The following is a 27338-nucleotide window of genomic DNA, read 5'->3' on the forward strand; positions in this document are numbered from 1 at the left end:
TGTAGTGATGTACATGAGGTACGTGTCACTGTTGTATGACACAATATATGAATTATATATGCATACAATATTCACGAGTTCTTCATTTTTCTGACTGTAAATGCCGTGCATTGAATTTAACAGAAATGTGAACGAGAGACGTTATTTATCTTTGACCCATCAAATGAATGGAATCATTTATTTTCAAAATCAAAGTTTAACATCAAACATTTACATTAATTTGGCAAAATATGAAAATAATAACAGACAGTTTCACAGAAAATGAACTTCAAATCACTCGGCGGTGATTTGAGGACTTTGCTTCAGATATTCCTAAAAATATCTGTACTGGTTTATGAGAGAGAAGAGTTTAAGATTAAATTGAGATTTATCTTACAGAGGAAATGTGTGAGGGAATTTAATCTGTTTGACCAGAAGTTGCACGCTCCGTCAGATCTCCAGCCTGTCCACGGTACACTTTAGTCGAAGAAGAGGCCGTTACCTGATTGATGATAGATCAGCTCAGTAAGAATCCTTTTTCAACTGATATCAGCGTCTCCGTTGAAAACAGCTAAAATCCTCGAAGAGTCGTGCGTGGTTAGTTCAAAACAGAATTATAATCCCAAAACCTCTGGATTCTTCATTGCTCTGAAACTTTCAGAACCGGCTGCACTCTCAATCTGCTCATTCTGTTGGACTATCGGACCTGTTGTCAGCTCTCAATCCAACATCTCTCAGAACTCTCAATCTCTTGGAATTCTGGAATTCTTAATTCTTCTCATTCTCCCAGACTCTTGGACTCTAACATGAACTGAGAAGTTGCCACATTTTATTTGGGTCGACTTCCTGTTCAATTTAGAGCTTTCTGATTCGTGGAAGGACCAGAAAGAGGAGTGGTTTCTGACGTAAGTTGTTTATCAACAGTCGAGGTCAGAGAATGAAACTTGTTTAACATACAGAAAAGATTATTGCAGAAGCAGCAGACTTTTTGGAGTCTCACACTTTGTAATCTTCTGAAAAAGTAAAACATGACATTTCTTCTTCAGTAAACATTTTAGTTGACCGAAGACCAACCTTTCACATACTTACGACAGTTTGCTCATTTCAGACAGGAAATCAAGAAAGGCATATTCAGGTGATTTCTGCTTTGAATGAGGAACAAAAATCATTACTTACTGTTTATGTAAAATAAAAATTAGTCGTTCTTTTCAACCTGTAAAGCATTGAGTGAACTAACACAATTTGATTATCAAAACATTTGTAAGACAGCAATGATTATAAAGGATTGTCTTTTCTGCTTGATTAATTCAAGAAAGAAAGTTCATCAGATGGTTCAGACTTATTCAGATCAATGAAAATAACAGTCTCTGTCCATCTGGTAGATTTGAGGTTATCTGGTTCACTACAATTGTACAGATTGAATCTCTGGCTCTGATGATGGCTCTCAATTAATATGTTATATTTTATTTTGTAGACTTTTTATATTAAACATTTTTACTTTATTAAAGGCTGTATAATAAAAAGGTTCAAATATATTCAAGCATTCTTCATTTAATGTGAACGCTGTGCAACATAATCAATAGTCAGTCTGTTTTTATTGTTCTATCTATTGATTCTTTTGTCTTTTGAACCGTTTCTTCTCAAAGTGCCAAACTCTTGGTTTTCAAGCTGATCTGGCTGCCTGCTGGTGAATCAGATGTGAACGACTAAACTTCCTGTCAGGTCAACAAAGTCCATGCTCAATAATCCAGGTATACAATCCAACATTTTTCAGTCAAGTCATCTGGACAGTTTCTTTCTTTCTTTTTTTTGTGCTGAAACGTTTCGTCTTCGGTCTGGAAGGAAACACAACAAAACTGATTCTTCCCCCAACAGCTTACTCCAAAGTGGAACAAACCAGTTCTGCTTGTGATAAGATGGTCTCTTGAGTACGCCCCCTCCTCCATTGCCGGCCCTCTTCCTTGTTGACAGTCTTGTCAAACTGGTTGAAAACAACAAAGTCCATGCTCAATAATCCAGGTATACAATCCAACCTTTTTCAGTCAGGTCATCTGGACAGTTTTTTTTTTTGTTTTGTTTTTTTGTGCTGAAACGTCAGTCAAAGATGAAGCCTTCCGGACCGAAGGCGAAACGTTTCAGCACAAAAAACCCCGAAGGCCTCAACTGTCACCCTCTTACAATGCTGTGATTGCTAGTATCACTCAGCCCTCTGTGAACAGTAAACAGCCATCAGTGTGCTAATGACCCATTGTTAGGCTGATGGTTCTTCTTGAGCATGTGATCAGCTGGTTTTGGTTGTCAGCAGCAAAACTGGTTGATCCACTCTGAGAAGGTGCTATTTATAAGACTGAGCTGAACACAGCACCTCAGACTGAGGAAATCTTTCGGATGGAAGACGAAACATTACTACATTTTTTTTGTTTTGTTTTTTGAATGTCCAGAGGACCAGATTTAACTTTTTTAGATTTTTCTACCTGGATTATTGAGCATGCATCAGGAAATTCGTCAGGAAATGTACCCAAACAGTATAGCGCACTGGGATTTACAGGAAACTGTTTATACAGAATACAAAACATGTTGGGTTAGGAGGAAGGACAACAAGATTGTATAGAAAAGTAGAAAATGTAATCACTCGACTCGGACACTCAGGTCTCAACTACACTTTATATGAAATGGGCATCCCTCCTGATCAATAAAAACAGTTTTCAAACTGTCCCTCTTGTAAACAACACTAGCTTGTTGCCAGGTGGTAAATCCCTAAATTTCAACAAACCGTATCATTTTGAAGCTCTAGAGACTGAGAATTTGAAAATAACTCTTCGTTGTGTGTCTCATTTTGCCAGCTCGGGTCACATTTGTATCTCTGCAGCACATGGTTTGAAATCCAGTAAAACTTGAAACAAAGCGGAGAGAATCACTTAGTTCCTCCTTACCGACTCGACATTACATCACATCAGCCAGCAGGTCAGCTGTTAAATAAATTGCATGAATTTTAAATACATTGTCGCCTAATTACATCAAACTTGAGTATCTCTTGTGACTTTCACTGTGACGTTGGAGCAGATTTAATCTCCCTCCACTCGTGACTAAAGGGGATTTTCTAACCTCAGACCAGCTTGTTGGTTTCATACAGTTTCTGATTACTCTGTCAGGCCCAGTTCTATCAGATCACCCCTAATGTTTCTGGCCATTTTTTTACCCATTCTTTGCTCGGTGTGTGCACGCTTGAGTCATCACATAATCTCCACATCCCCTTAAGGACCGAGATATAGGTCAGTTTATGGCGCTGTCGGGCCTCAGCCGTTCAACTCGGGGCTCTAAATGTAAAGTGGCACCGTGTGCGCCTGTGGGAGGTGGCTGTAGCAGAAATCACAGCACGGACGAGTGAAGCTGCGCTCGTCGTTCTGCTCCAGCTCTTATTGTGTAGGAAGACCGGCTTTACATTTAACCTGCTGGTCCAGTGGGATTATGAGCTGAAGACGGCCCCAGACAAGATTATGTGTCACTCTTATCGATTACAGCTCCACAGATTATTTCCACCTCCGTCTTAAACCCATTCCTGCTCTGTCACCCTGGTAAAGCAGTCTGGAAGCTGCAGACTTATTGCCATTTTGCCTCTGTTACTGGAGATGTATACTTGCACAACTTTCCAATAAATAGAATAAAAACACCACTTTTTACATTAGTTTCCAATAAAACCAACAGTGTAACCTGTAGAAATGAACCGTCAGAGCCTTTGTACATAAAAACCCTTAAGACTTCAAAACAATCTTTTAATAAATATATTTTAAGTCTGCAGTTGTTAATATTTGCATATGAGTGAATGTTCTGATATGCTACATGCTGATTAATCGTCCACACCCATTTTTTTGTATGTTTTATTTATTTTTCAATCTACTTCTGTGGACTTTGTGCTGCTTTAGCCTTTATCAATACCTCCAGCTCATTCAGAAGTCGGCTGCTGTGACTTTTGCTGTTTGTTACTTTTATATTTTTTAAAATGTTTAACTTTATATAAAAATATTTTCCCTTTGAAAATAGAGATCTCCCCAGTTCCTTCAAATACATTTTGTTTTTCTTCTCAGCTGCTTTAGCTACCGTTGTGATTACACTTTTAGCTACACTTTTGCTACATTAGCTTTTAGTTAATCTCTTGCTACTTTTCGTATCCTGTTTGCTACTTTTTGCTTTCACCTACAGTTTTAGTGCTCTTAGTGTTTAACTATTGTTTGACTAACTTCATGCACCTCAGTTTCCTGGTGAAGACGGGTGTCAGACAACCGATAAGGATGTTTGTTGTCTTCATTTCTCTTCTGCCTTGTCATCAACCGGATCATGAAGACCTCTATCATCCATTATCCATTATCTTTACCCGCTTATTCTATTATGGGTCACGGGGGTCGCCGGTGCCCATGTCCATGTCCAGCAATCATTGTGCGAGGGGCGGGGTACACCCTGGACGGGTCGCAAGTCCATCACAGGGACACGTAGAGACAAACGAGACAAACAACCATTCACTCTCTCACTCACACCTAGGGACAATTTAGTTACCAATCAGCCTAACATGCATGTTTTTGGTCTGTGGGAGGAAACCGGAGTACCCAGAGAAAGCACATGCATGCACAGAGAGAAGATGCAAACTCCACCCAGAAGGCCTCTGGACCGGGTTTTGAACCAAGGACCCGCTCGCTGAGAGGCAGCAGCTCTACCATTTGCGCCACCGTGCTGCCGAAGACCTCTATCAGAGAAACTGAATTTAATGGACTTTGTTCAACCTACTTGGGGAGGGGGGGTCTTGACTTCATCAAAAGTTGACCTTGACATCCACAGGACCCAGTCCCAGCAGCAACAACAACCCAGTCATTCTGAACGAGAGCCCTTTAGAAGAAATGATGTCTGTCTCCACCTTGGCAGCTTCACTGATCGTCATGGTTCTGATTCACATGTTAAGGCAAGGACGGTAGCCTTTCTCCAGCTTATGAACATCTGGAGATCCAGGAAGTTGTCTCTACACTCAAAGCCAAGACTGTTCAACGTGCAGGCATACTACTGTATGGAGCTGAAACATGGAGAACTATGAAAGCAATCACCTGAAGAACTCAAACCTTCATCAACAGCTGCCTCCAACAGATTCTGCAGAAACTCTGGCCTGATACCATCAGTAACTCCATCCTAAAGGCAGGACAACTGTAGAAGAAAAACTCCAGAAGAGAAGATGGCTCTGGATAGGGCACATGCTACACAAACCGTCAAACATCACCAGACGGGCGCTGAGGTGGAACCCTGAAGGCAAACAGAGAAGAGGCCGACCAAGAAACATCTGGAGGTGCGACCTCGATTCAGAAGATGGAAGATTAATCACGAGCCAACTGGAGGAAATGGCACAGGCCTCTGGGGATCTGTTTGGCAGCCCATACCCCGGGAGGGGTGGAGGACATAACCAAGTGAAGCTTGTTTTTTACTTCAAGATGTAAGTCAGCAGATCTGTCATAGTTTCAGACGTCGTCTAGTCATGGAGTGTTCATTGTCGAGGAGAAACAAACGTGCCCATGAAGTTCTGACCACTCGCATGATGCGGGCCGCATAGCCTGCAAGATATTTCTGACTGGGGGCTATGTACAAGACGGGGTGTCAGCAGGTGGTACCCGACAGAAGCTACACCATTTCCGTCACGCGTCAGTGTAAGTGAGACGTAAGACTAGAGTTATAAACCAGACTTTAGTTGCTCATTTTTGCTTTTAACTAGCATTATGCTACTTTTGGTTTTTTGCTACAGTTTTTTTTTTTTAATCTAAAACAGCTCAGTTTCAGCTTTTTCAACAAATCCATGCAGTCATTCAGCATTTTCCCAGGAAATGTAATTTCTGTGGTTGTCATCTGTCCCAAAATTTAAAAGTTAAAGTAGCCAGAAAACCTTTTATTCTCTTTATCTGTCGCCAAACGACTGCATTGTACTTTCAGTAACTTCAATATATAATGTGCAATATTTTCATAAAGTGCTCCTCAAACGGTTTAACAGATTGCAAAGTGAAATAAATTGACCAGGATGAACACAAATAGAACAGCGTTCACTTTGTGTGGATTAGAAGATGGCCATTACAAACACACGAGGAGAATCGTGAATAAAGAACAGCTGAAGACAGCCGAACCTTTGCTGCTCTCATCTGATGCTTTACAGATGTTTGTTTGCTCAGTTTTAGATTCAGAAAATCTAAAACAAGTTTCCTCCCTGTTGAACAGCTCCAGGTTCACTCTGAACCTGCTGGTTTGTTTTAATCTCCCATTAAAGATTTCCCTGAACAAGGAGACCGCATCATTGGTCTTTTTGTTTACCTGGCACTCGTGCGTGCGCACACACATGCACTCAGTCTTGTGTTCTCCACTCAGCAGTCTAACTCTCAAGCCTTTACATTCAGTTAGTGTTAAATAGGAATCCCTGAGCTGAACACAAAACACAAGCAGAGCTCTCCGGCGCCTCATCTGGCGGTTGCCATGGTAACCGGATGTGTCTGGGTGGTGTGTGCGTCTGGCGTCTGCTCGCCTTCGCCAGCCAAAAGTATGTCGTGTTTGTAATAATCCCCTGACCTTTTCATTTGATCTCCTCTCTTATGAGCTCAGATCTTCAGCAAGGACCAGACAGACGAGGAAGAAGAGGAGTGGTGTGTGTGTGTGGGGTGGGGGGGTGGGGGGGGAATGAACAGAGATGACAGCTGAAGCTGTTGTTCTTCAGCTGGTGTTGATTGTTGCCATCTCACTTGTTTCTGGCTGAAGACTCACTTTGATCCGAAATCATCAGCTGAAGAGTTGAACAACTAGCGAGGATGCTGTCTGTAAAGTAACGAGTGCAATAACTGAGAAAATAACTAATCTATGAGTTGCTGATCATTATTTTTGTTATTCCTCCTAAAAGCTTAGACCTACACTGAACAAAACTATAAACGCAACACTTTTTGTTTGTCATGAGCTGAACTCAAAGACCTAAGATGTATGTACACAAAATGCTTTTTCTCACAAATATTGCTCACAAATTTGTGTAAATCTGTTAGTGAGCACTTCTTCTCACAGGTGTGGCTTATCCAGATGCTGATTAGATGGCATAATTGCTGACCACAATAAAACCTCACCCACATCATCTTCACATAAAGTTGATCAGGTTGTTGAATGTGGCCTGTGGAATAATGGTCCACTCTTCTTCAATGACTGTGAAGTTGTAGGATGTTGTCGGGAACTGGAACACACTGCCGTATACGCAGACCCAGAACATCCCAAACATGCTCAATGGGTGACATGTCCACTCCAGTGAGTATGCTGACCATGCAAGAACTGGGATGTTTTCATCTTCCAGGAACTGTGTGCAGATCCATGCAACATGGGGCCGTGCATTATCCTTCTGCAACATGAGATGATGGTCGTGGATGAATGGCACAACAATGGGCCTGAGGATCTCGTCATGGTATCTCTGTGCATTCACAATGCCATCAACAAAATGCACCTGTGTGTGTTGTCCATAAAATATACCTGCCCATACCATAACATGACCACCACCAGCTACTGGATTCATGTCGACATCAGTAAACTGCTCACCCTCCCATTACTATACACACAGTATGCCATCTGCTCTGTACAGTGAAAACTGAGATTCATCCGTGTAGAAAACACCTCTCCAACGTGCCATACTACATCAAATGAGAGCATTTTCCCACACAAGTCGGTTACGATGGTGAACTGCAGTCACGTGGAGACCTCGATGAGGATGACGAGCATGTAGCTGAGCTTCACTGAGACGGTTTCTGAAAGTCTGTGCAGAAATTATTTGGTTATACAAACCAATTGTTGCAGCAGCTGTTCAGGTGGCTCATCTCAAATGATCTTGGAGGTGAAGATGCTGGATGTGGAGGTCCTGGGCTGGTGTGGCTACACGTGGTCTGTGGTTGTGAGGCTGGTTGGATGTACAGTACTGCCAAATTCTTTGAAATGCTTTTGGAGATGACTTGTGGTAGAGAAATGAACCTTCAGTTCACAGCAACAGCTCTGGTGGACATTCCTGCAGTCAGCATGCTCCATCAAAACTTACATCTGTGGCATCATGTTGTGATAAAACTGCACATTTTAGAGTGGCCTTTTATTGTGGTCAGCCTAAGGCACACCTGTGCAACAATCATGCTGACTAATCTGCATCTTGATATGCCACACCTGTGAGGTGGACAGACTATCTCGACAAAGGAGAAGTGCTCATTAACACAGATTTACACAAAACTGAGAACAGTATTTGAGAGAAAACGTCTTGGATCTTTGAGTTCAGCTCGTGAAAAGTGTGAGCCAAAATGTGTTTATAATTTGGTTCACTATTATTAGTCTTTTCTTGCGAAGCATCGCTTTAACTTTAACGAACACTTAACTGATATCAGCTGACAGGAAAGTGCTGTTAATAACATGCGGTGACATCAGTCATAATTGTGTTTTAAACTGGTGCCAGTTGTCCTGGCAGGTAAGATACTGACTACTGCAAACCTCTCTACAGCAACCAACATTAAATTCTAGTAAATAAGAACTAGAGTGTAATACTGATCACCGAGGAGGACTGGGCTGGATGTGGTTCTAGTGAAACCGTCCAAGAAGAAAATCAGTTTGGCTAAAAATCTTCTCAACATATGTTCAAACTGAGATCTGGTCTGTGGCGAGGAATCGCTCCAACATTCCTGACTCCAAATGTCTAAAATCTGCCTCAAAGATTCGTGTTTGTCTTGATCTGCTTTGCTCACAGTAATGAGCTGTTCAAGAAAAAAATAATAATTTCCTGGTCTAATACTTCTAAAGAGTCATCGTTTTACACCTAGTTTAAAATCTATTACACAACTGAAGGTTTAATTTGACGGTTCTTTAGTTACAGAATCACCCAGTTTACAAAACAGTGACCGAAGTGTGTTGTTTTTCTACAAGCTGCACTTCCTAGCTGTCTGCCTGCTGGAATAGTTGTGTGTGGCTGATTGTTGTCAGTCTGTCAGCAGATTAGAGCTTCTGTGTGGGACAGATTCAAAAAACAGACAGCAGCATATTTTAATTCAGCCTCTGTTGGAGAAACATGAACAATTTAACTCCATGTGTTGTTCTTTATGAATCCACAGGATGAATTGACTCAAAAATTAGTTTATGTCATGATCCGGGCTGTAATCATTAAAAGTGTCCCGATGCTGCTCAATAATCCAGGTAGATGAATCCAACAAGGTTGAGTCAGGCCCTCTGGATGGATCCTTCTTTGTTGAAACATTTCATCTTTAATTCAAAAGACTTCTTCAGTCTGAGGAGCTGCAACAAACTCAATCTTATAAATAGCACCTTCTCATAGTGGATCAACCAGTTTGCTGGTGACAGACAAAACTAGTTCACATGTAAAAGGAGGACCATCAGTCTAACATGGATCGTTAGTGCCCTGACTGATACCAGCAATCACAGCATTGTAAGAGGGGGACAGTTGAACACGGAGGCCTCCACCCCTGTTTAATGATGGACGGTTTCTTTTCACAAAGATGGCCTCCCTTACTCCTCTCTCAAACCGTCGTTCCTCTCTGTCCAGGATGTGAACATCTTCATCCCTGATAGAGTGACCTCTGGCCTGGAGATGAGTGTAGACCGCAGAGTCCTGGCCTGATGGTGTTGATCTTCTGTGCTGGTCCATCCTTTTGGCCAGTGGCTGTTTAGTTTCCCCGATGTAAGACTGATCACCCTCCTGACACTGAACAGCATACACAATATTACTCTCTTTGTGCCTGGGGACTGGATCTTTGGGATGAACCAGCCTTACATTATGGCAAACACTGGGGTGGGGGTGGGGTCTAAGGCAGTGAGAGCAGCAACAAAGACCCTCTCTGGGCTTCAGAAGACAGCAGGCACAAGAGACAGTGGACATGACATTGATCAGGTCAGACACAGCGTAAAAAAAGCCCTAATGTTTCATCTTCCTTCCATCCATCCATCCATCCATCCATCCATCCATCCATCCATCCATCCATCCATCCATCCATCCATCCATCCATCCATCCATCCATCCGTCCATCATCTTCTGCTTGTTCCGAAGTCGAGCAGCAGCTTGAGCAGGGAGGCCCAGACATCTCTTTCCACAGCCGCCTCTTCCAGCTCTTCTGGGAGGACTCCACGTTGTTCCCAGACCAACCGAGAGTCATAGTTTCTCCAGCGTGTCCTGGGTCTTCTCCGGGGTCTCCTCCCCGTTGGACGTGCCTCAAGCACCTCCCTAGGGAGGTGCCCAGGGAGCATCCTTACTAGATGCCCGAACCACCTCAACTGGCTCCTCTCGATGTGGAGGAGCAGCGGTTCTACTCTGAGTCTCTCCTGGATAACTGAACTTCTCACCCTGTCTCTAAGGGAGAGTCCAGCTACCCTGCGGAGGAAACTCATGTCAACCTCCTGTATCCATGATCTCATTCTTTCAGTCAGAGAGCCAGAGCTCGTGACCACAGGTGAGGGTCGGAACATAGACCGACCAGTAAACAGAGAGCTTCGCCTTGCAGCTCAGCTCCCTCTTCACCACAATGGACCAGTACAGAGTCCACAATACTACAGACGCTGCACCAGTCTGTCAGTTTCATGCTCCATTCTTCACTCACTCAGGAGCAAAACCCAGAGATACTTGAACTCCTCCACTCGAGGCAGAACCTCACCCTCGACCCGACGAGAGCAATACACCCTTTTCTGGTTGATGTTGCATCTTGGGTAAAAAAAAAAACCAACAAGTCTACCTTGATGCAGACATTAGATGTTGAGGCTGACAGCAGGCTGCGTGCAGACATGTCTGATCAGAACCAAACACTCAGGACGCCTGGGGTCCACTCCTTTGTGGCTGGTTGTAAATTAGGCCTGAAACAGACGAGTCAAATCACAACTAGGCCGTCGGATGTGTGAAAGTGAAATTTCAATAAATCCAACACTTCAGAAATTGTTGTTGAACAACTGAACACGATCTTAAAGCAGCCTTACCCATGAAAAACATTAACCAACGTTAAAACGAAGCGTTGTTTGAAGGAACGCACGTGACCCGCCTCCTTTCATGCCAACGTGTTTAACAAACATCTCGTTTGATTATTTGATGGGAATGACTCTCTGCGACTACCACACTAAAGTTTAGCTAAAAATGTATCAAATTCATTGAGTTACAGACATTTTTGTGTTTGTTCATTTTGACTGGCTATAGTGGTCATCTTAAATCAGGTTGAGTCCAAAAGTTAAACAGCTGTAATCGTAAATCCAGTGATTACTTTTAGAAAGTTTCATTAACATCTGTTCAGTAGTTCATGGGATATTTTGCTAACAAACAGTGTTGACTCATACTGTAGTTAATTCAGATGTTTTAAACTAATATTTCATGCCATCAGTTTGTGCTCAAAGTATTCTCAGATACCATCACAGCAAAGTGCAGCTCAATATCTGTAAAAATGACTGAAATATTATAATTGTTGACTCAAGTACATATGCTGAGGCGGCCATTTTGAATTGAACTGGCTCCAGAAGTTAATCAGTCCTGGCTGACACTGTTCTTAATGTCCCACCTGGTTAAAAAAAAAAAGGTTAAAATTATATAGTTTAGAGGTGATTACTTTGAGAGTTTCATTAAAATTCATGCAGTGGTTCATGTGATATTTTGCTAACAAACATGCACAGGCAGTTACAGGATTGCCCTCCTTTCATGACTTCAGATGTTTAGATGATAATAAAATGTCACTTTCACAACAAAATATGAATCTGATTTATCAGCCGAGGATCAATCTTAACGAGTATGTCCAGAATAAAAATGGCTGCCGTGTCAGAGTCTCTGCCTCACGGCAGCTTCAGAAAAAAGTCTTTGTCAGCATCTTCATTAATCAGCCTTCTTTTTCCTGCTTGTCAGCGCATTGCTTTTTTTACAACACGTCGGTGGTTCTGTTCTGACCATCGATGCTGAAGACAGACTTTAAAATACTGATTCTAAATTTGATTTTTTCCACTATTTTACTCCAAAAAGTGTTTAAGGTGTAAATAAAGACTTCATTTGGTCAAGTTTGAGGGAAATATCCTGCACATTTTATAGAGTATGTGCTCAGAATGACTATGATTCTACCACGTTAAATGTCTCTCAATTTATGTCAAATTAACAAAGTTATAGTCATTTATGTGTTTGATAAGGCTGATTAGCTGTGGCAGCCATTTTGAATTGGAATGACTCTAAAAGTTAATCAGTTGAATATAAACACCCACTGATTATTTTTTGAGTGTTTCATTAACATCTATCAAGTGGATCATGAGATATTTTGCTAACAGACAAACATGGTTGACTCCTATGGTTAATACCAAAATTTGAGCTAAGATCTTGCACAATCTACTCGCTCTCAGAATATTTGTTGGGGTTGACTCTCTGCTACCACCACATCAAATTTTATCTCAATGTATTTTAAACAAACTGAGTTAAACTAGTTTTTGTGTTTGCTACGTTTGATTAGCTGTGGCAGCCATTTTGTATTAAAATGACTCTAAAAGGTAATCAGTTGACGAAACATATCCTCTGACGTTTTTCTGAGAGTTTCATTAACATCTATCACGTGGTTAGTGAGATATTTAGCTAACAGACAGACACACAAAGACACAAATAGAATGTTGTGTCAGTCTGTAGAAACAGATACAGCAATGTGTAACATAAAGGTCATCACGTATAATAAGACACAATAATGTTAAGTTGTTTGAACTTTAAATGCATGTTTTACAATAAATCTAAGGTTATTAAAGGAAATGATGAGAGAAATGTTTAGTATTTCGATGAGATGCTCATCTGCACCCACACTGGAGGAAAACTACAAAAATACACCTGAGGTTCGTTTGATGCTCACGCTGAAGCCTGGGATGTTTCCACCGAGCTCAGTGGCTTTATTCTGTGAGGGGGGTGCTCTAAAACCTGCAGCTTTTTACAAGAGCCAACACTGACCCCCCCCCCCCCCCCCCACACACACACACACACACACACTCACACACACACTGTGCACCACTCTGCTGAAAGTATGAGCAAACCGTCTTCATTCTCCACTGCTGCATGAAAATCCAATTCATTAAAATGATTGCCACCTTCATTAGACCACGCTTCTGGACTCCCCCCAGCCCCCGCCTCCAGCCTCTCAAGCGTCTCTACTCCTGAATATCTTGTCTGCTGATCACCAGCTCCATTATAATTGTCTAAAAGTAGAAAAAGTCAGACGTTATGACCTTTATTACACAAGTAGGCAAGAAGTTTTAGATTTAAACTGAGCGGAAATAGTCCAAACTCAAGACTGAAGCAGCACGCGACACAAAGTTAATCTGGATTTCATCGTTTACATTGTTAACTCGGCTGAGGAGACATCAAAGTGCATGCTCAGTAATCCAGGTGAAGAAATCCAACAATGTTCAGTCAGGTCATGTGGACAGGTCCTTTTATTGTTGAGACGTTTGACCCTCCAGCCGAAGGACAAAAAACAAGTTAAACACTCAGAAGGTCCAAGGTTCTGCTGAAGCCGACCAGCTTATTGAGTCTGATGTGTTCAGAGCAGGACGACGAGGCAGGGTCAGGGACCAGGACCAGGACCAGGACCAGGACTAGGACCAGGACCAGGACCAGGACCAGGACTAGGACTAGGACCAGGACCAGGACCTGGACCTGGACCAGGACCTGGAGACCATTTGATTCAGACTCCAGATGGATGAAACGGGCTCATTTTTTTAGAATCTAAGTTTTATCTGAAGGTTGAAAAGATTTCTGTCATTCATGATACAAAGAGACAACATCATTATTTTAGATGGATTCTGTGTGTCTGTGGGTGGGTGGAGGTGGGTGGTGGTGGGGGTGTTATGCTGTTCATATTCCAGTCATGTTTGTGTCACCTCCCAGCTGAGCTCTTCACCACAGATAATTACTCCCTCCTCCTCCTCCTCCCTCTGCACACCCTTCTATTTCCAACTATTAATATGATGATAAATAATTGCCAGTCTTCAGCCTCGATGCCGTCGTTTATTTTTTAAAATATATTTTACAGTATTGCTCGGATTTGCAAACTGTAGCCAGCCTTTGATACAGGAAGTTACGTTATGTAAGAAAAATGATAGATGGTAACACACACAGGCCGAAGATTTACAAACTCCAGCTCAGGAACAAGTTTGCTCTCGGAGGCAGATGGAGCCGAAAACTGAGACTGAAATAGAAAACAAAAAATGGAGAAGAAAAGCGGGATGAAGCAGAGAACAACCCTGTGGGCTTCAGCGTGCCGACACACAAACATCACGCCAGCACTCTGCAGAACAACCTGCGTTACACAACATGGACCCAGGCCAAGCAGTCGCCTTTTGTTTCTCAGGTTTTTCTCTTATCCAGAAATCTGAAGATAACTCTGCTTCCACGGACGCTGTGAGTGATGCCTTACAGAGCTCGATGCACTACAACATTTATACACATATAAAACTGAAAAAGGCTAAACGGACACTGCAGATACTTCTTAATGTACACCTGAGTATTCAGTCAGTTTTCTTTTTGTCAAGGTGGTCCTTGGACACACCATGAATGTTCAGGGTTATGTCTTATTACCATATTTTTCGGCCTATAAGTCACAGTTTTTTGCATAATTTGCATGCCCTGTGACTTATAGGCCGAAACAACGTATTTATGGATTTTTCCCCATATTTATAAACCAATTTTTGGCTGAGAAATGGCTGTTTTCATTCATTCTTACTGGACAAAAAAATCAGTACCATTTTCAGCCACTAGATGGCAGCAGAGTATTAGTAGCAGTATGGCATGCCGTTGTAATATTAATAGGTAATCGTGACTATAATGACAAATTCAAAAAAGTTCCAAGACAAAAATAACTGGACTTTATTTATTATAATTTACTTTATACTTTGTTTTTTTTCTCTTTGAACTTTTTTGAATTTACCATGTCCTGGATGACTGAGAATCTTCACCAGCTATTAATGACACAATCGGCTTGCCATATTCCCACCTTCGTTCTGCTCGCTGCTTGGAGCAAGTCAAACCAACTGCAGCGTCCCGGCGAAACGCAGCTAATTTGACCATTAAAGTGCATTTATTAAGCAAAAGTTCAACTGAGACACACCTTTGCTATAATTTCGAGCAAACAAATAATTATTTTTAGGTGGTTAACTTGTTAAATTTCGAAGAAACGAGCAGCACTCGTCCTTCTTTTTTTTACCTCCCTCTGCGCGCTCCCTGAGCACCGAGGCAGCGAATGCAGCTGATATGACCGTTAAAGTTCTTTTATTAAGCAAATGTTAGACTGAGACACACCTTTGCTATAATTTTGAGCAAACAAATAATTGTTTTTAAGTGTTAATTTTGTTAAATTCTTGAAGTCCTCCCATGCACACTACCGCGGCCGCCATTTGGCAGCCCATCGATTTTTGGCACAACACCGGCCCACATCTCCGAGTTGTCAGCGGTGATGCATAATAGATGCAACGTATACTGCGAAGCAACATATTTATGGATTTTTCCACTTGTTTAGACATATTTGGACTGATGCAATTTATAAGCCGGTGGAACAGGTACGGTAGAAATTACGGTAATTTATCCAACATCCCACACAAGAATTGAGATGTTTTCTGTATTTATGAGTTCATATTATGCAAAAATCACAGCACTGACTGGTAGCACAGAAAGAATTAAAAAAGTAAAAATAAGCTTGAAGTGAATCAGGTTTTCACAAACACACACAAGTAAAAACGGCAGCTGTGGAAGCATTAAGGGGTCGTGCAACCTTCTAAATTTACATGTATTTTCTAACAAGCCGTGCAAGATGCTGTTTGAAGTCTGTTTTTCCTGAAACCTCATCGTGACATTACTGAATCATCTATGTTTGCCTCTGAATGTGAGCACTCGGGTGTGATTTTTAGTATTTTTTACCATCTGTTGGTGAACAATCTCGTGGTTTTGGTGATCCTCTACCCGCACTCGTCCTCGTCGACAGTCGCAAGCTGTTGGTTCTGTCCAAGTTCTGCTGAATCACACCGAATGTGAAGCTGTCACTGCACAACATCGCGGATAGGTCAGCCAATGAATAAATCACACGATCACATTACTCCCCGCGAGGCAACATTTTCTCACATTAGGAGGGAAGCTGGGAAGTCTGGGAGCTCAGTGGAGGATTGTACCGAGGCGCCTTCCATTTATTGAAAGGTGATCTTGATAGACAGAAAAGACACAAACTCATCCAACACTGTGTCCTTTACGTGTGTTTACCACCATCTGAGCAAATACAAAGTATTTACTTTAAATGTCAGGAAATGGAAGATTGTTGTGTGTAAAATGTCAGGAGTCCTCCAGTATATTACTGACGGCAGTCCTGCTGCAGGACTCAGCGTCTTCATGGCTGCACTCTGGTTAAAAACACTCCAAACTTATTGTCAAACCAGCTGCAAGGGAAACTCCTGGCTGATTAGCTCTCAGCCTAATAAACAGTTGAGCTGCATTCATTCATAAACAGAAACAAAGGATTTCTGGAGCTCGGTGAGTTAAATGAGCCTCGATTCAAACTGGACTTGGGGACTGCCACCTGAAAAGGGTCTTGCTCTTCTATCAACTTTAATGCAGCCTGAACCGCAATGTGAACCCCCACAAATTTTACATCAAAATGACTGCCTCGGCACTGTGATGTGTGCTATACTTTTATTGGTGTTTTGAGTTACCATGGTGACGTAATTTGTAAACAAATACACACTTTTTCTCATTCAAAATGTCTGATGGAAGTTCTAACAGCCTCTGCCACAGCGAGGTCACATGACCAGAGGAAAGAGGTCTCTGAACAAAACACTGAATAGTTTTGGGAACCATTTTGGTGCAACATGGCTGCCACAGCTACCTCAGAAAACTCAAATTTGAATATAACTCAATTGATTTATTGAGCTGAAATTTGGTTTGGACGTAGCTGAGAATGTTCCCCATCACTTACTGAATCCTCATCAAGGAAGGAAGAATGCTGCACATTTCTTCTAAATTTAACAAGATAAGCACCTAAAACAATTGTTTGCTCAACATTATAGTAAAGGTGTGTCGCAGTTGAACTTTTACTTAATAAATGCACTTTAATGATCAAATTAGCTGCATTTCCCTGGGGCAGCGCAGCGAAATTTCATTTAGCCTTTATTTATCCAGGTTAGTCTCATTGAGCCACGAGAACTCATTTTCAAGAGAGACCTGTTTTTTAGGGAGCACCTTGATTTGAGGTTTGCTCCAGGCGAGCTCACTATAGCAAGCCGATTGTGTCAGTAAGAGCCACTTTTACCTATTACATGACGTGATGGCAAGCCATACAACTGGACTGCCATCTAGCGGCTGAAAATGGTAGTGTTCAATATTTTTAATGTCAGAATGAATGAAAACGGTCATATCTCAGCCAAAAATTGGTTTATAAATATGGATAATAATAAAAAAATAATTTGCTTCAGTGCATAAGTTGCAGGGCATGTAAATTATGCAAAAAACTGCGACTTATAGGCCAAAAAATATGGTAACCTTTTTATTTCTGTTTTGGGGATATGTTTTTATTTTATTTAGAATTTGTAGTAATACTTTTATTTTTTCTCACATTACACTGAATAAACATCAATTTCAAGATGTTTATATTTATAAAACAAAACCTTTTTTTGTCTCTCCTCTCTCTTTACTCACCAACACGTGTGGGTATACAAAGTGTGAGTGCTGAATTAAATTTAGTAACGTTTAACAGCAAAATGAGGCACGAACTGTTTAGATGCAAACATTTACAACCTGATAAAAATAAAAGCATATTTCTAAAGAGCTGATTGTTAAAAATAAAAATAAAAATGTGGCACTAGTATTTTTACAGTACCTCAGCTCCATCCAGGACTGTCTCGTTCAAATTAAACATCTGCAGCGACCCTGATCAAGCTTCATTTACACCCAGAACACAAGACAGGAGAATGTTGGTTTAGTATCTCACATCCTGTTTTATTGTTCAAACATGGCAGGACGAGATTTACAACACGCAGTACAAAGATCGCACCCACACAGCTCAACATACGTGTGGAGATGCACACGGAAAGACAAACAGGGCAGGCTAGTTTGTACAGACGCTCCAACAGCCGGCGTCAAACGCTGTCATGGGTTATCCAGATAGACACACACACACTCATGGACGTCCAGAGACAACACACAGGCCGACAGGACAAACTGTGGATTAAAGGGGATTTTTCATGGAGATTAAGGATCTGGTGACAGTAAAAGATCAAACTGAAAAGTCTTTAAAATCCACCTTAAGACAAGTTTCTGTGCTGCGTGAGTGACGGCTCCAAACAGATTTCACAGGGACTGAACTGTTCGTCTCGGAACGAGTGAAACACTAAATGTCTTACGGTGGACATTTTCCCACACAGGAGCCCAAAGCTTGAGCGACAGGTTGACATTTAAGAGACCGCGGCAGATCCCCAAAGTGAAGGAGGCTTTTATTGCCCCCACACGGGCTAAACGTGTCGCCGGTGCCTCGTCACGCCGAGCACCGAACGGCAAAACAAGAACGACACTTTTGTTTCAGAGACGGAAGGCCGCTTTCAGTGAAGGTGAGTCGAGTTAACAGCAAACAGTTCTGAGAACTAGTAAAAATAAAAACAGTTGTGCTTTCAGGGTCGTCAAAAATATAAACAGATATTTTATCATTAAAAAAAAAATAAAAAAAAAATCCAACATTCTGTTTTTTGTTTTAACATAAATTCATTTTTACTAACTAGGAATATAGCCTGCTTTAACAGCAAAGCAAATAATTAAAAAATAATCACATTTATATCATTGTTGTACCATCAGCTGACAACCTCATGTCCAAGACGTTAAAAACAAAAAGAAATCTGCAATGATTTTAAACTTTTTGTACGATGCACTTCCTCTTGTTCCAAACCTGACGATGGTGAGTTTAACTGCTTCGCTTCAACCAAAACTACAGGACCAAAGCAACACCTCGTGATCAGAGCACTTCCAAACTCTGTGAATCTAAATGACAAATAAAGAATTAATCACTAAAAAAACAACATTTGGGATCAACGGTTTGAAAAGCAAAAGCATTTTAAAAAAGCGCAGGAAAGCGAGCGACAAAACAAACTCGTGTCAGTTTTGGCACGGATCAAGTTCTCGGCGACTTTCTGAGTAAGTTTATTGTTTCGAAGCGTTCTCAGTTTGCTGCCCCAGCTAAAGTTAGTGTTTTTGGTGTAATTAATCTGAAGCCTAGACTGAAGGAGCATTTTTTTAAAAATTCTTATTGTCTCAGAGAGGGCCAAACTCCATTAACAACACTGTTAGACAGCAGCTAAGGATCAGCTGACGGAGGGTTTATCTGCAGCTGCTAATTGGGAACATCTGAAACGTGTGATAAAAATGCTGGAAGTAAAAGGAAATCCTTATCAGCCAAACACAGGCAGATGAAGTAAAACCAACACAGAGCAGAGTCCAACATCCTGAACTTGGAAGAACCCGGTGGGTTAAAACAGTCAGAGCAGATCGGGCCGTCGGCTGATGATAAGAACAGAACTGAATCTCAAACAGAGGAAGAAAACCCGCTCCTCACCTACAACGATTTATTACAGATTGTTTAAGTGCAGGTGACGGTGAAACAAACTTTCTACAAAATATAATCATTATTCTAAACGGGCAGTTTGTGTTTGCCTGTGTAAAAATATATCCCGTCGTTGCTGTTGGATGTTTCACAGCGGAGTAAGCAGCCGAATGTTGAGCTACGATCGATTAAGGAGCTTTTTGTTCGGCTCAGGTGGAGCGTTGGTCGGAGCGCGAGGCTGGGTGGAGCTGGTCGGCTGGGTGGAGCTGGTCGGCTAATGGGGCCGACTGTTCGGATCTGATTCAGCCTCTGAGCGCAGATCTTCTCTCCTGGGCCGTCAGGCTTGGTTGATGTTTTCTAAGCTGCTGGATTTTTCCAGTCCATGCGCCCCCGTTCGATGACATCACTTCCTGTTGTCTGTGGAGGAGTTGGCTGTAGTGTCTGTCTTTGTAGAGGTGTCCTCGGTGTTTCCGGGGGGCTGCACCGTTGCCGCGTTAGGCCTGCCCCCGTTTTGAAGTGTTTCCTGTTTGTATTGTTGCAGGGCGCGATTGACAGCATCCTCAACCAATCGCCTGCTGACCCTCAGAAGCTCCGCCTCATCGGGCTCAGAAATGCGACGCCCACCTGAGGAAAAACAAATAAAAGATGCGATAAAAGTGCTGCAGCGGCAACGTGGACACAAACTTTAATTTAAAAGTTAATTTTGGTCCCAACAATGATCAGAGACGTTGTCAGCTGCCACAGGAATCAGAACCAGCAACACTAACACTGACAGAATCCAACAAACCAACTCAACAGACAAACCTAAAAACTAAAGTTCACAACAGAACTGGAACGCATTTTTCACACAAAAGCCACCATTTGCTGTACTTTTTCCCCCCCCCCCCGACTTGCTCTCGACAAAGACGGACACTTTCTTTTCCCTTTCCTGCCTCCCTTCTGCTTTTGCTCTTGTCTTGTGAATCTTTCTCAGTGCCTCTCTTTACACATCTTCTGTATCATAAATTATGGATCTGATCAGCTGGTCTCTCAACGCAATTGATAAAAAATTTTCATGACGAGAAGACAGGGTTCAGGAGAACCCTCATGCCCTGAAGGGACACACGACACATACATAATTGGATTACAACAACAGGATTATCTTCTTTTTGGAATCGGTGGGTACCTGGGATATCGACAAATTAGGAAGACATCTGCAGCAGTTTTTGGCAATGGTGAGTCTGCTTGCCTATGTGAAGGATTGTACCGTGCATCAAGCGCCCAGACTCAGATGCTTTGCGAGCCCGGAACTCGCTGGCATGAAGGAATCAACCTTGGAAAAGGTTACAAGCACGGACCGACAGAATGACCACAAATCTGGCTGTTTGGATTTGCCACTGAGTGTACCAGCAGAAACTATGAAATCAGTAGAGTTGGACTTTCCCAAAACAATTGTTTATCTGAATATGGCTTCTCCGCTTGGCCTTGGATAGACCAACTTATCTCACATGGCTTCTGGAGGGTAAGTGAATCACGAAGCTCTGCTCCTGCCCCCATCCCCCCGAAAACATCTGTGGACCCTTATCAGAGCTGAGCCGACTGATAGACACTGTACCATCTAATTAGGACTACGGAACTTTCTGGCAGTGTTCAAGTGTTCACGGACAATCTCACAGTGTGAGAGACCTTTTTTAAACATTATTTCTTCATGTTTCTCGTCCCTTTTCTCATCTAAATGATAAGGGCAGCGCTTCACAATGAAGCTGCAGCCCCCGTGCACCTCCGTCTACCCTCGACTTTGGACGGCTGCACTGAAATTTATTTTCGCTGTGCCTAACTGCGCAATGACAATAAAGTTGGTTCTGATTCCGAAACAATTAAAGGCCTAAAATTCCTGGCAGGAATACATATCGCCCAGTTAGTTGGCTTTGGCGGCCATCTTGAACTGAGTTTGCTCTAACAGGTTGTAGATGAACATCCATTGACTACTGTCTACAAGCTTTAGTAAAATGTGTTCAGTGGATCATGACAGATATAAACACATAAAACACTATGGCCCAGAATAAAAAAAATAATTATGTGAGCTGGAGCCCACTTAGCATCTTTGTAGGATTATAGTTAACTCTAAGTACAGTCTGAGTTATTCAAAAAACATAGAAAATGCATTTAATATCATCAAACAAATTAGTGGCACCATGCGACATTGCTGATGATGCTTCGGCTCAGTCTTATGGTCTCATCTCATTTCCCTCATTTAACCAGATTTAAAACCTCATTTAGATCAAGATCTCATTTGCAAGAGGGACCTGGGCAAAGAGTAAACATAGCACACAGTAAGAGTTCGATAAGTCACAAGCATAATAAAATGACAAACATTTGAACAACTTAAACAATCATTACAGGAAGAAACTCTTAAGAAAAAGTAACATTATTGAAAAAGACTGGTACTGATTAATGGACTCATGTTGCTTATTGTTAAGAAATGTCTGAAATAATTTGAAATATATGAGATCTGATATTTGGAGTTCAGACTGGAGTTTGACTTTAGAGATGAAATATCTGGTTTTCTTGGTTAATCATGCGCTCGACTATAATCCTACAAAATCCCTGGATATATGTATTTAGAACTGATATTGATGCAGTTTTGGTTTGATTTACATTTTTCTTCTGTTAGCTCACTTCACTTGGAAATGCAGACACTCTGTATCTGGAGTGACAACCAGGATCTGTATTGGACCAATCTTCTCATGGGTGTATGTCAAAATACGTGACCCGTTGTCACCTTCAAACTGGATAAAGTTTGGAAAGTGAACAGCTCAGCTCTCAGAAAATAAAATCTCCAAAGTTATGAAATGTTTGGACAGGAACTGTGCCTGAAGTCATACTGGGTTAAAACAAGGAGAATGTTTTTCTGGGAACAGCAGCTCGGGACAAAAGATGAAAATTATTGACAAAAATTTACCGGACTGCGGCTACAAGGTCGTCTGCAGAGCTAAAGCAACATTTTATTAATCCAGAATGAAGGAGCAGTTTGTTGATCCAGAGTTAGAGCTGCCATGCTCAACGTTTCCTTCCCAACATTGTGCAAAGACCACAAGATTACTGACAGCTCAATGAGAAAATGTCTGTTTAAAATCAACTTTTTTAATTTTTTTTAAGCTAAGAATGAATTCATAGTTGGAGGACACCAAAAATAGCTTATTTTTGTTTTATCCATTTAGAGATTTAGTTACCTATAAAGAGAATTGGCATCATCTGTTAGCTGTAAGTACAAGTTCATTATCATCGGACATTTTTCAAAGCAGAGCCGTGCCTCAAACTCTGCCCCCAAAATACAACAAGTGCACAAAAAGAGAGCTCTGAATGTGCACTGGTCCAAAAACCTCCACTGACACTTCTAATTTTCCCTTTTCAATGCATCATTTTTTAGTATTTAGGTCAAAAACAGTCTTTCCTTATTAGAAGAAGGCTTTGCGCAAAGAGTGGGGGGATTTAAAGACCACTCTGAGTCAACGTGCTACATAAACACTGTGCATGCATCAAAAGCAGCACCAAATGAGTGGTCAAACAAAATAATCTACAATAGACTTTAAATACATAAAATAAAATTAAAAAAAGAAAAAAATCATCGCATGCACGCTGCGATTACCAGCTACTTTAAAAGGTCATAGACAAAAACTGCAACTTTTCAAGGTTCAAGGTTCTTTGTCATTCGAATCGTATGTGGTACATGAGGTGGACTGAAATTGTGTACTCAGGGTCCCAGTTACACCCAAGAATAGCAAAAATATAAAATATAAAAAGAAACAGTAAATAAGGATCTAAGATATACGCTAAACACTAATAATGTAAAATAATATGATACAATAGACAAGTCAATTGGTGCATCTGGACAGCAAAGCTGCTGCAGCACGGAGGAGAAATGCAGCAGGGAGCTTCCCCCTGCACCTGTGGGCTGCACACAGGTGCTAAATCACTTAAAATAATTTATTTTAAAAAATCCATGGCTCATCCATGTTTCAGCCAATTGTGTCATGTCCAATTTTACTTTGAAAAACCGTGATAGAGCGAGTCCGTGAAAAACAAACTGCGAAGTAGCGAAGGACTACTGAGTATTAAACAGCAGCCCGAACATGAGTTTGTAGTGAGTAGATGGGTATGAATGAATATAGCAGCATGAGATAATCAGCAGCAGAGATAAGTCACACAATTAAAGTGGCATTAGTGGTTTTTTTTCTTACAGTGATTATCCTGGTTAAGGATTCATGAGACTAACAGCTTCAGGGTAGTTTTAACTTTGCTTTAGAAAAATAAAGTATGATGGTCTCAATGAGAGGCGTGAAGGACATTTCTGAGACTGATCCTCAGAAACACTGTTCTTCTATCAGGACTGTACGCACACAAAAGATTTCCAGATGATCAAAAATAAAAGAACGGTGGCCACCTGACAAACCTCTCTGACCAAGTGATCAGCTGGTGGAGACGGGATCCAAAAAAAAACAGAGTACAAGCAAGGCAGTACATGCTAATTTACATTTTTTATTGGCTTTACATTTAATATGGTTCTGGTCTAAGGGTGGGGTCATGATGGGGTTCTGACAAACATCCTGCGGTCCCCCTGGACTGCATGCAGCTGCAGCTCACCCTACTTTTCAGGAGTTGAGTGAAAAAGAAGCGACGGCAGCCGAAGATGAGCAGGAGGCTCCACCGTTACAAAACCAGCACGACGGCTCGTCTGACAGTGAAAAGCTTTCAGAGGCATGAGCGTTGAGCAGAGCTCGACTCGGTGACTGCTGCGCTGTGAAGGCAGTTCCAACGAAACAAAAGGAAAACCAAGCACGACACCCGCAAAGATGCATCTTTCAACAAATGGAGGGATGTCTTTTAGTTTTTTTTTTTTTTACCTTTCTTTGCCTGAGATTTGTGACTCCGGCTTTGATTTATTGTTTCGTGAGTTCTGTTTCAGGTCCGGACTGGTTTGGAGAACAAAAAGAAAAGAAGGAAGTTGAGTAAAGGTGTTGATTTAAGGGTCTTTCCTTGTTTTTGTACTATTGGTGCTTAGTGTATTCTTAGCTCATATCTTACATCTTATTACTGTGTTTCTTTACAATTTATACTTTTGTTGGCTGTAACTGGGACCCTGTGTACACAATTTCGTTCCACCACATGTACCACATGTGGTACGAATGACAATAAAGAAACCTTGACCTTGAACCCTTTAAGGTATTTTTTTCAACCTTTAGATTTAAAATCCAACACAGGAGATCTGAAGCACTGAGTTCAGATAAACTACAAATCACTTGAGAGAAATTTTATTCAGGTCTTAAAATCCCAGAAGTTTTTTTTGTTAAAGCCACAAGAGCTGCCAAAATGTGTGATTTTTCAATGTTAATGATCTGAACTTCCTGTTTCTACATCATCAAAATATTGTTTAGTGTTAATGTAACTCAAACTCATAAGGGATTTAGTCAAAAGAATAAATAAAAAGTGTTAGAAAACAAATATCTCTTGCCTTCGTTTAGAGCTAAATTTAGCGACCAGTTACAGAAATATTCCCATTAACAGTTCCGAACATCTCGGGAGAGTTTTGCTTTCACGCTCTCCACTGCTGGATTTCCTCCATAAAATGACTCGGCTTCTGTCCACGGTTCTTTTTCAGAAGAGAAAATAACTTTAACTCTTTCGACCTGGTGTCTTTGATCCCTTTGTGTTTGCTCTGACCGTTTACATCCAGGGATTATTTTACTGACTCAACATCAGTCGTTCTGAGGCTGTCTGAAGTGACCTCTTCAGTGTTTGCATGTAAACAAACCAATCGGAACTGTTGGCAACAAAACATGACTGCTGATTTAAAACAACAACAAAAAAAAGTGGTAGACTTTTGGTGATGAATGATGATTTTTTTGTGTGTTTTTTGTTATAAATGGTACACATAATGTATGTATTCATTCAATACATTTATATTCACTCATTCAACCTTTATTTATACAGGTTAAACCCACTGAGCCTTGGGGACGCATTTACAAAAGAGACCTGAATTTTAACAGAGTGATGACAACAATAGACAAAAAAATGTAATGTATTTGAATGAATACATTACATTTGAATGTATTCATTCGTAACCATCTGCTCACCACAGACTCATGTTCGGGCTGCTGTTGATACGCCGTATTGTTTTACATAATTAGTGATTACTGCAGATCTTAGCTGTTTTGGTGTGCCGTTTGGCGTGTATCTTAGATCCTTATAGACTGTTTCTTCTTACACTTCATATTTTTGCTATTGTTGAGTGTAACTGGGACCCATGTGTACACAATTTCATTCCACCTCATGTACCACATGTGGTGAGAATGAAAATAAAATTGACTATACAAAGACAAAAAAAAAAAAAAATCAAATCAAAATCACGCATTTTGACAATTGTTAAGGTGGCTCAGTGGAGCTGCTGCCTCTCACTGAGCAGGTCGCCGGCTCAAATTCCGGTCGGTGTCCTTTCTGGGTGGAGTTTGCATGTTCTCTCTGTGCATGTGTGGGTTTTCTCCGGGTACTCCAGTTTCCTCCCACAGACCAAAAACATGCATGTTAGGCTGATTGGTGACTCTAAATTGTCCCTAGGTGTGAGTGAGAGAGTGAATGGTTGTTTGTCTTGTTTGTCTCGATGTGTCCCTCTGATGGACTGGAGACCTGTCCAGGGTGTCCTCCACCTCTCGCACAGTGATTGCTGGACATGGGCACCAGTGACTCAAAAAGGAAGAAGCAGGTAAAGCATGTTTTTTTTTTTTTTTGGTCTGTTCAAACAGGTGTCACTTGAAAATGAGTCTTCAAGGCTGAATGTGATTTATCTGCATAAATAAAGGTTAAATGATTGAAAAATATAATGGATGGATGGTTAAGGCTTTACATAAGATGAACATTAACTACATGTTTAGGGTTTTCATTTAGGGCAGAGGGTGATCTGAATATGTTTATTGTTATCCCTCTTTACACTGTTTTAACATGACAAACATAGTTAGTGATGCACCTATAGGCTACTTGTAAAAACTGTAAATACTTGAAGGTTTAGTCTTTTTTTTTAAATTAATTTACTTTTTTGGGTTCCATTTTAAGAACACAATATGCTCTGTTTAAAAGGAGAAAGTGCACCAAACAACAAATAATGAAATTTACTGAAAACATGTCCTTCTGTTGAACATACTGGTCGCTTAACGAAAAAAGATAAAGCAATTGAATTTAAGCATTTAATGACTCCATTTTAATTTAAAGGAACAAACTGTACTCATGTGTTCCTGAAAACTCTTTTATCCTCGTTATTTTGAATCTTTAAGTTATTAAAAGTTGTTGATATTTAACAGAAAACTTAAAATGATCCACTAGTAGCACAGCAACACGTCTAAAAAGACAAACATAAACTGTGACTAAGGCGCTGTTGATCATTTTCTACAATTTAACAGCATCTAAAAACAAAATGCACCTATTGTCAAACTGTTGATGTCTCAATCTGTTTCCACCTCCTGCTGGATTACAGCTCGCCATCTGGAGCAGGGATGAATAAACTGTATCGAGATTTGACTGCAGCTGTCTTCTTCAACCGACTCGCTCACAACGACAGCAGACAATAACAGTTTACAAGACAAAACCAAATGAGAACACTCACTAATCACAGACTGAAGAGAGCAGCACAAAGAGTTTTCTCAACGAACAAGAAAGACGTGAAAGTTAAGACCAGACGATGAAGCAAACAGAGACTCAGCTCTGTATAAACACTGAATTTAACTTGCATTCTGTAAATTTAAGAAA

General features: G+C 41.1%; 2 protein-coding genes across 5 annotated transcripts in view; one reads left to right on the top strand and one right to left on the bottom strand.

Annotated features, from left to right (window-relative positions):
- The window catches only part of LOC119417864 (mediator of RNA polymerase II transcription subunit 23), a 71053-nt gene extending 51213 nt beyond the window's left edge, over positions 1-19840 (top strand). Inside the window, exons 19-20 of the mRNA XM_037685119.1 lie at positions 18397-18579; positions 19776-19840. Coding sequence (XP_037541047.1) covers positions 18397-18579; positions 19776-19840 — 248 coding nt within the window. The remainder of the gene's footprint in view (positions 1-18396; positions 18580-19775) is intronic.
- Positions 19671-27338, bottom strand: part of LOC119418505 (A-kinase anchor protein 7) — a 57384-nt gene continuing 49716 nt past the window's right edge. For all 4 annotated transcript variants that reach the window (XM_037685799.1, XM_037685798.1, XM_037685797.1 and 1 more), the window contains one exon: positions 19671-20186. In XM_037685799.1, coding sequence (XP_037541727.1) covers positions 19966-20186 — 221 coding nt within the window. In that variant the 3' untranslated portion in view covers positions 19671-19965. The remainder of the gene's footprint in view (positions 20187-27338) is intronic.

Source organism: Nematolebias whitei, chromosome 12, assembly GCF_014905685.2.
Source record: "Nematolebias whitei isolate Nwh7 chromosome 12, NemWhi1, whole genome shotgun sequence".
In the NCBI taxonomy this organism is placed as follows: Eukaryota; Metazoa; Chordata; class Actinopteri; order Cyprinodontiformes; family Rivulidae; genus Nematolebias; species Nematolebias whitei.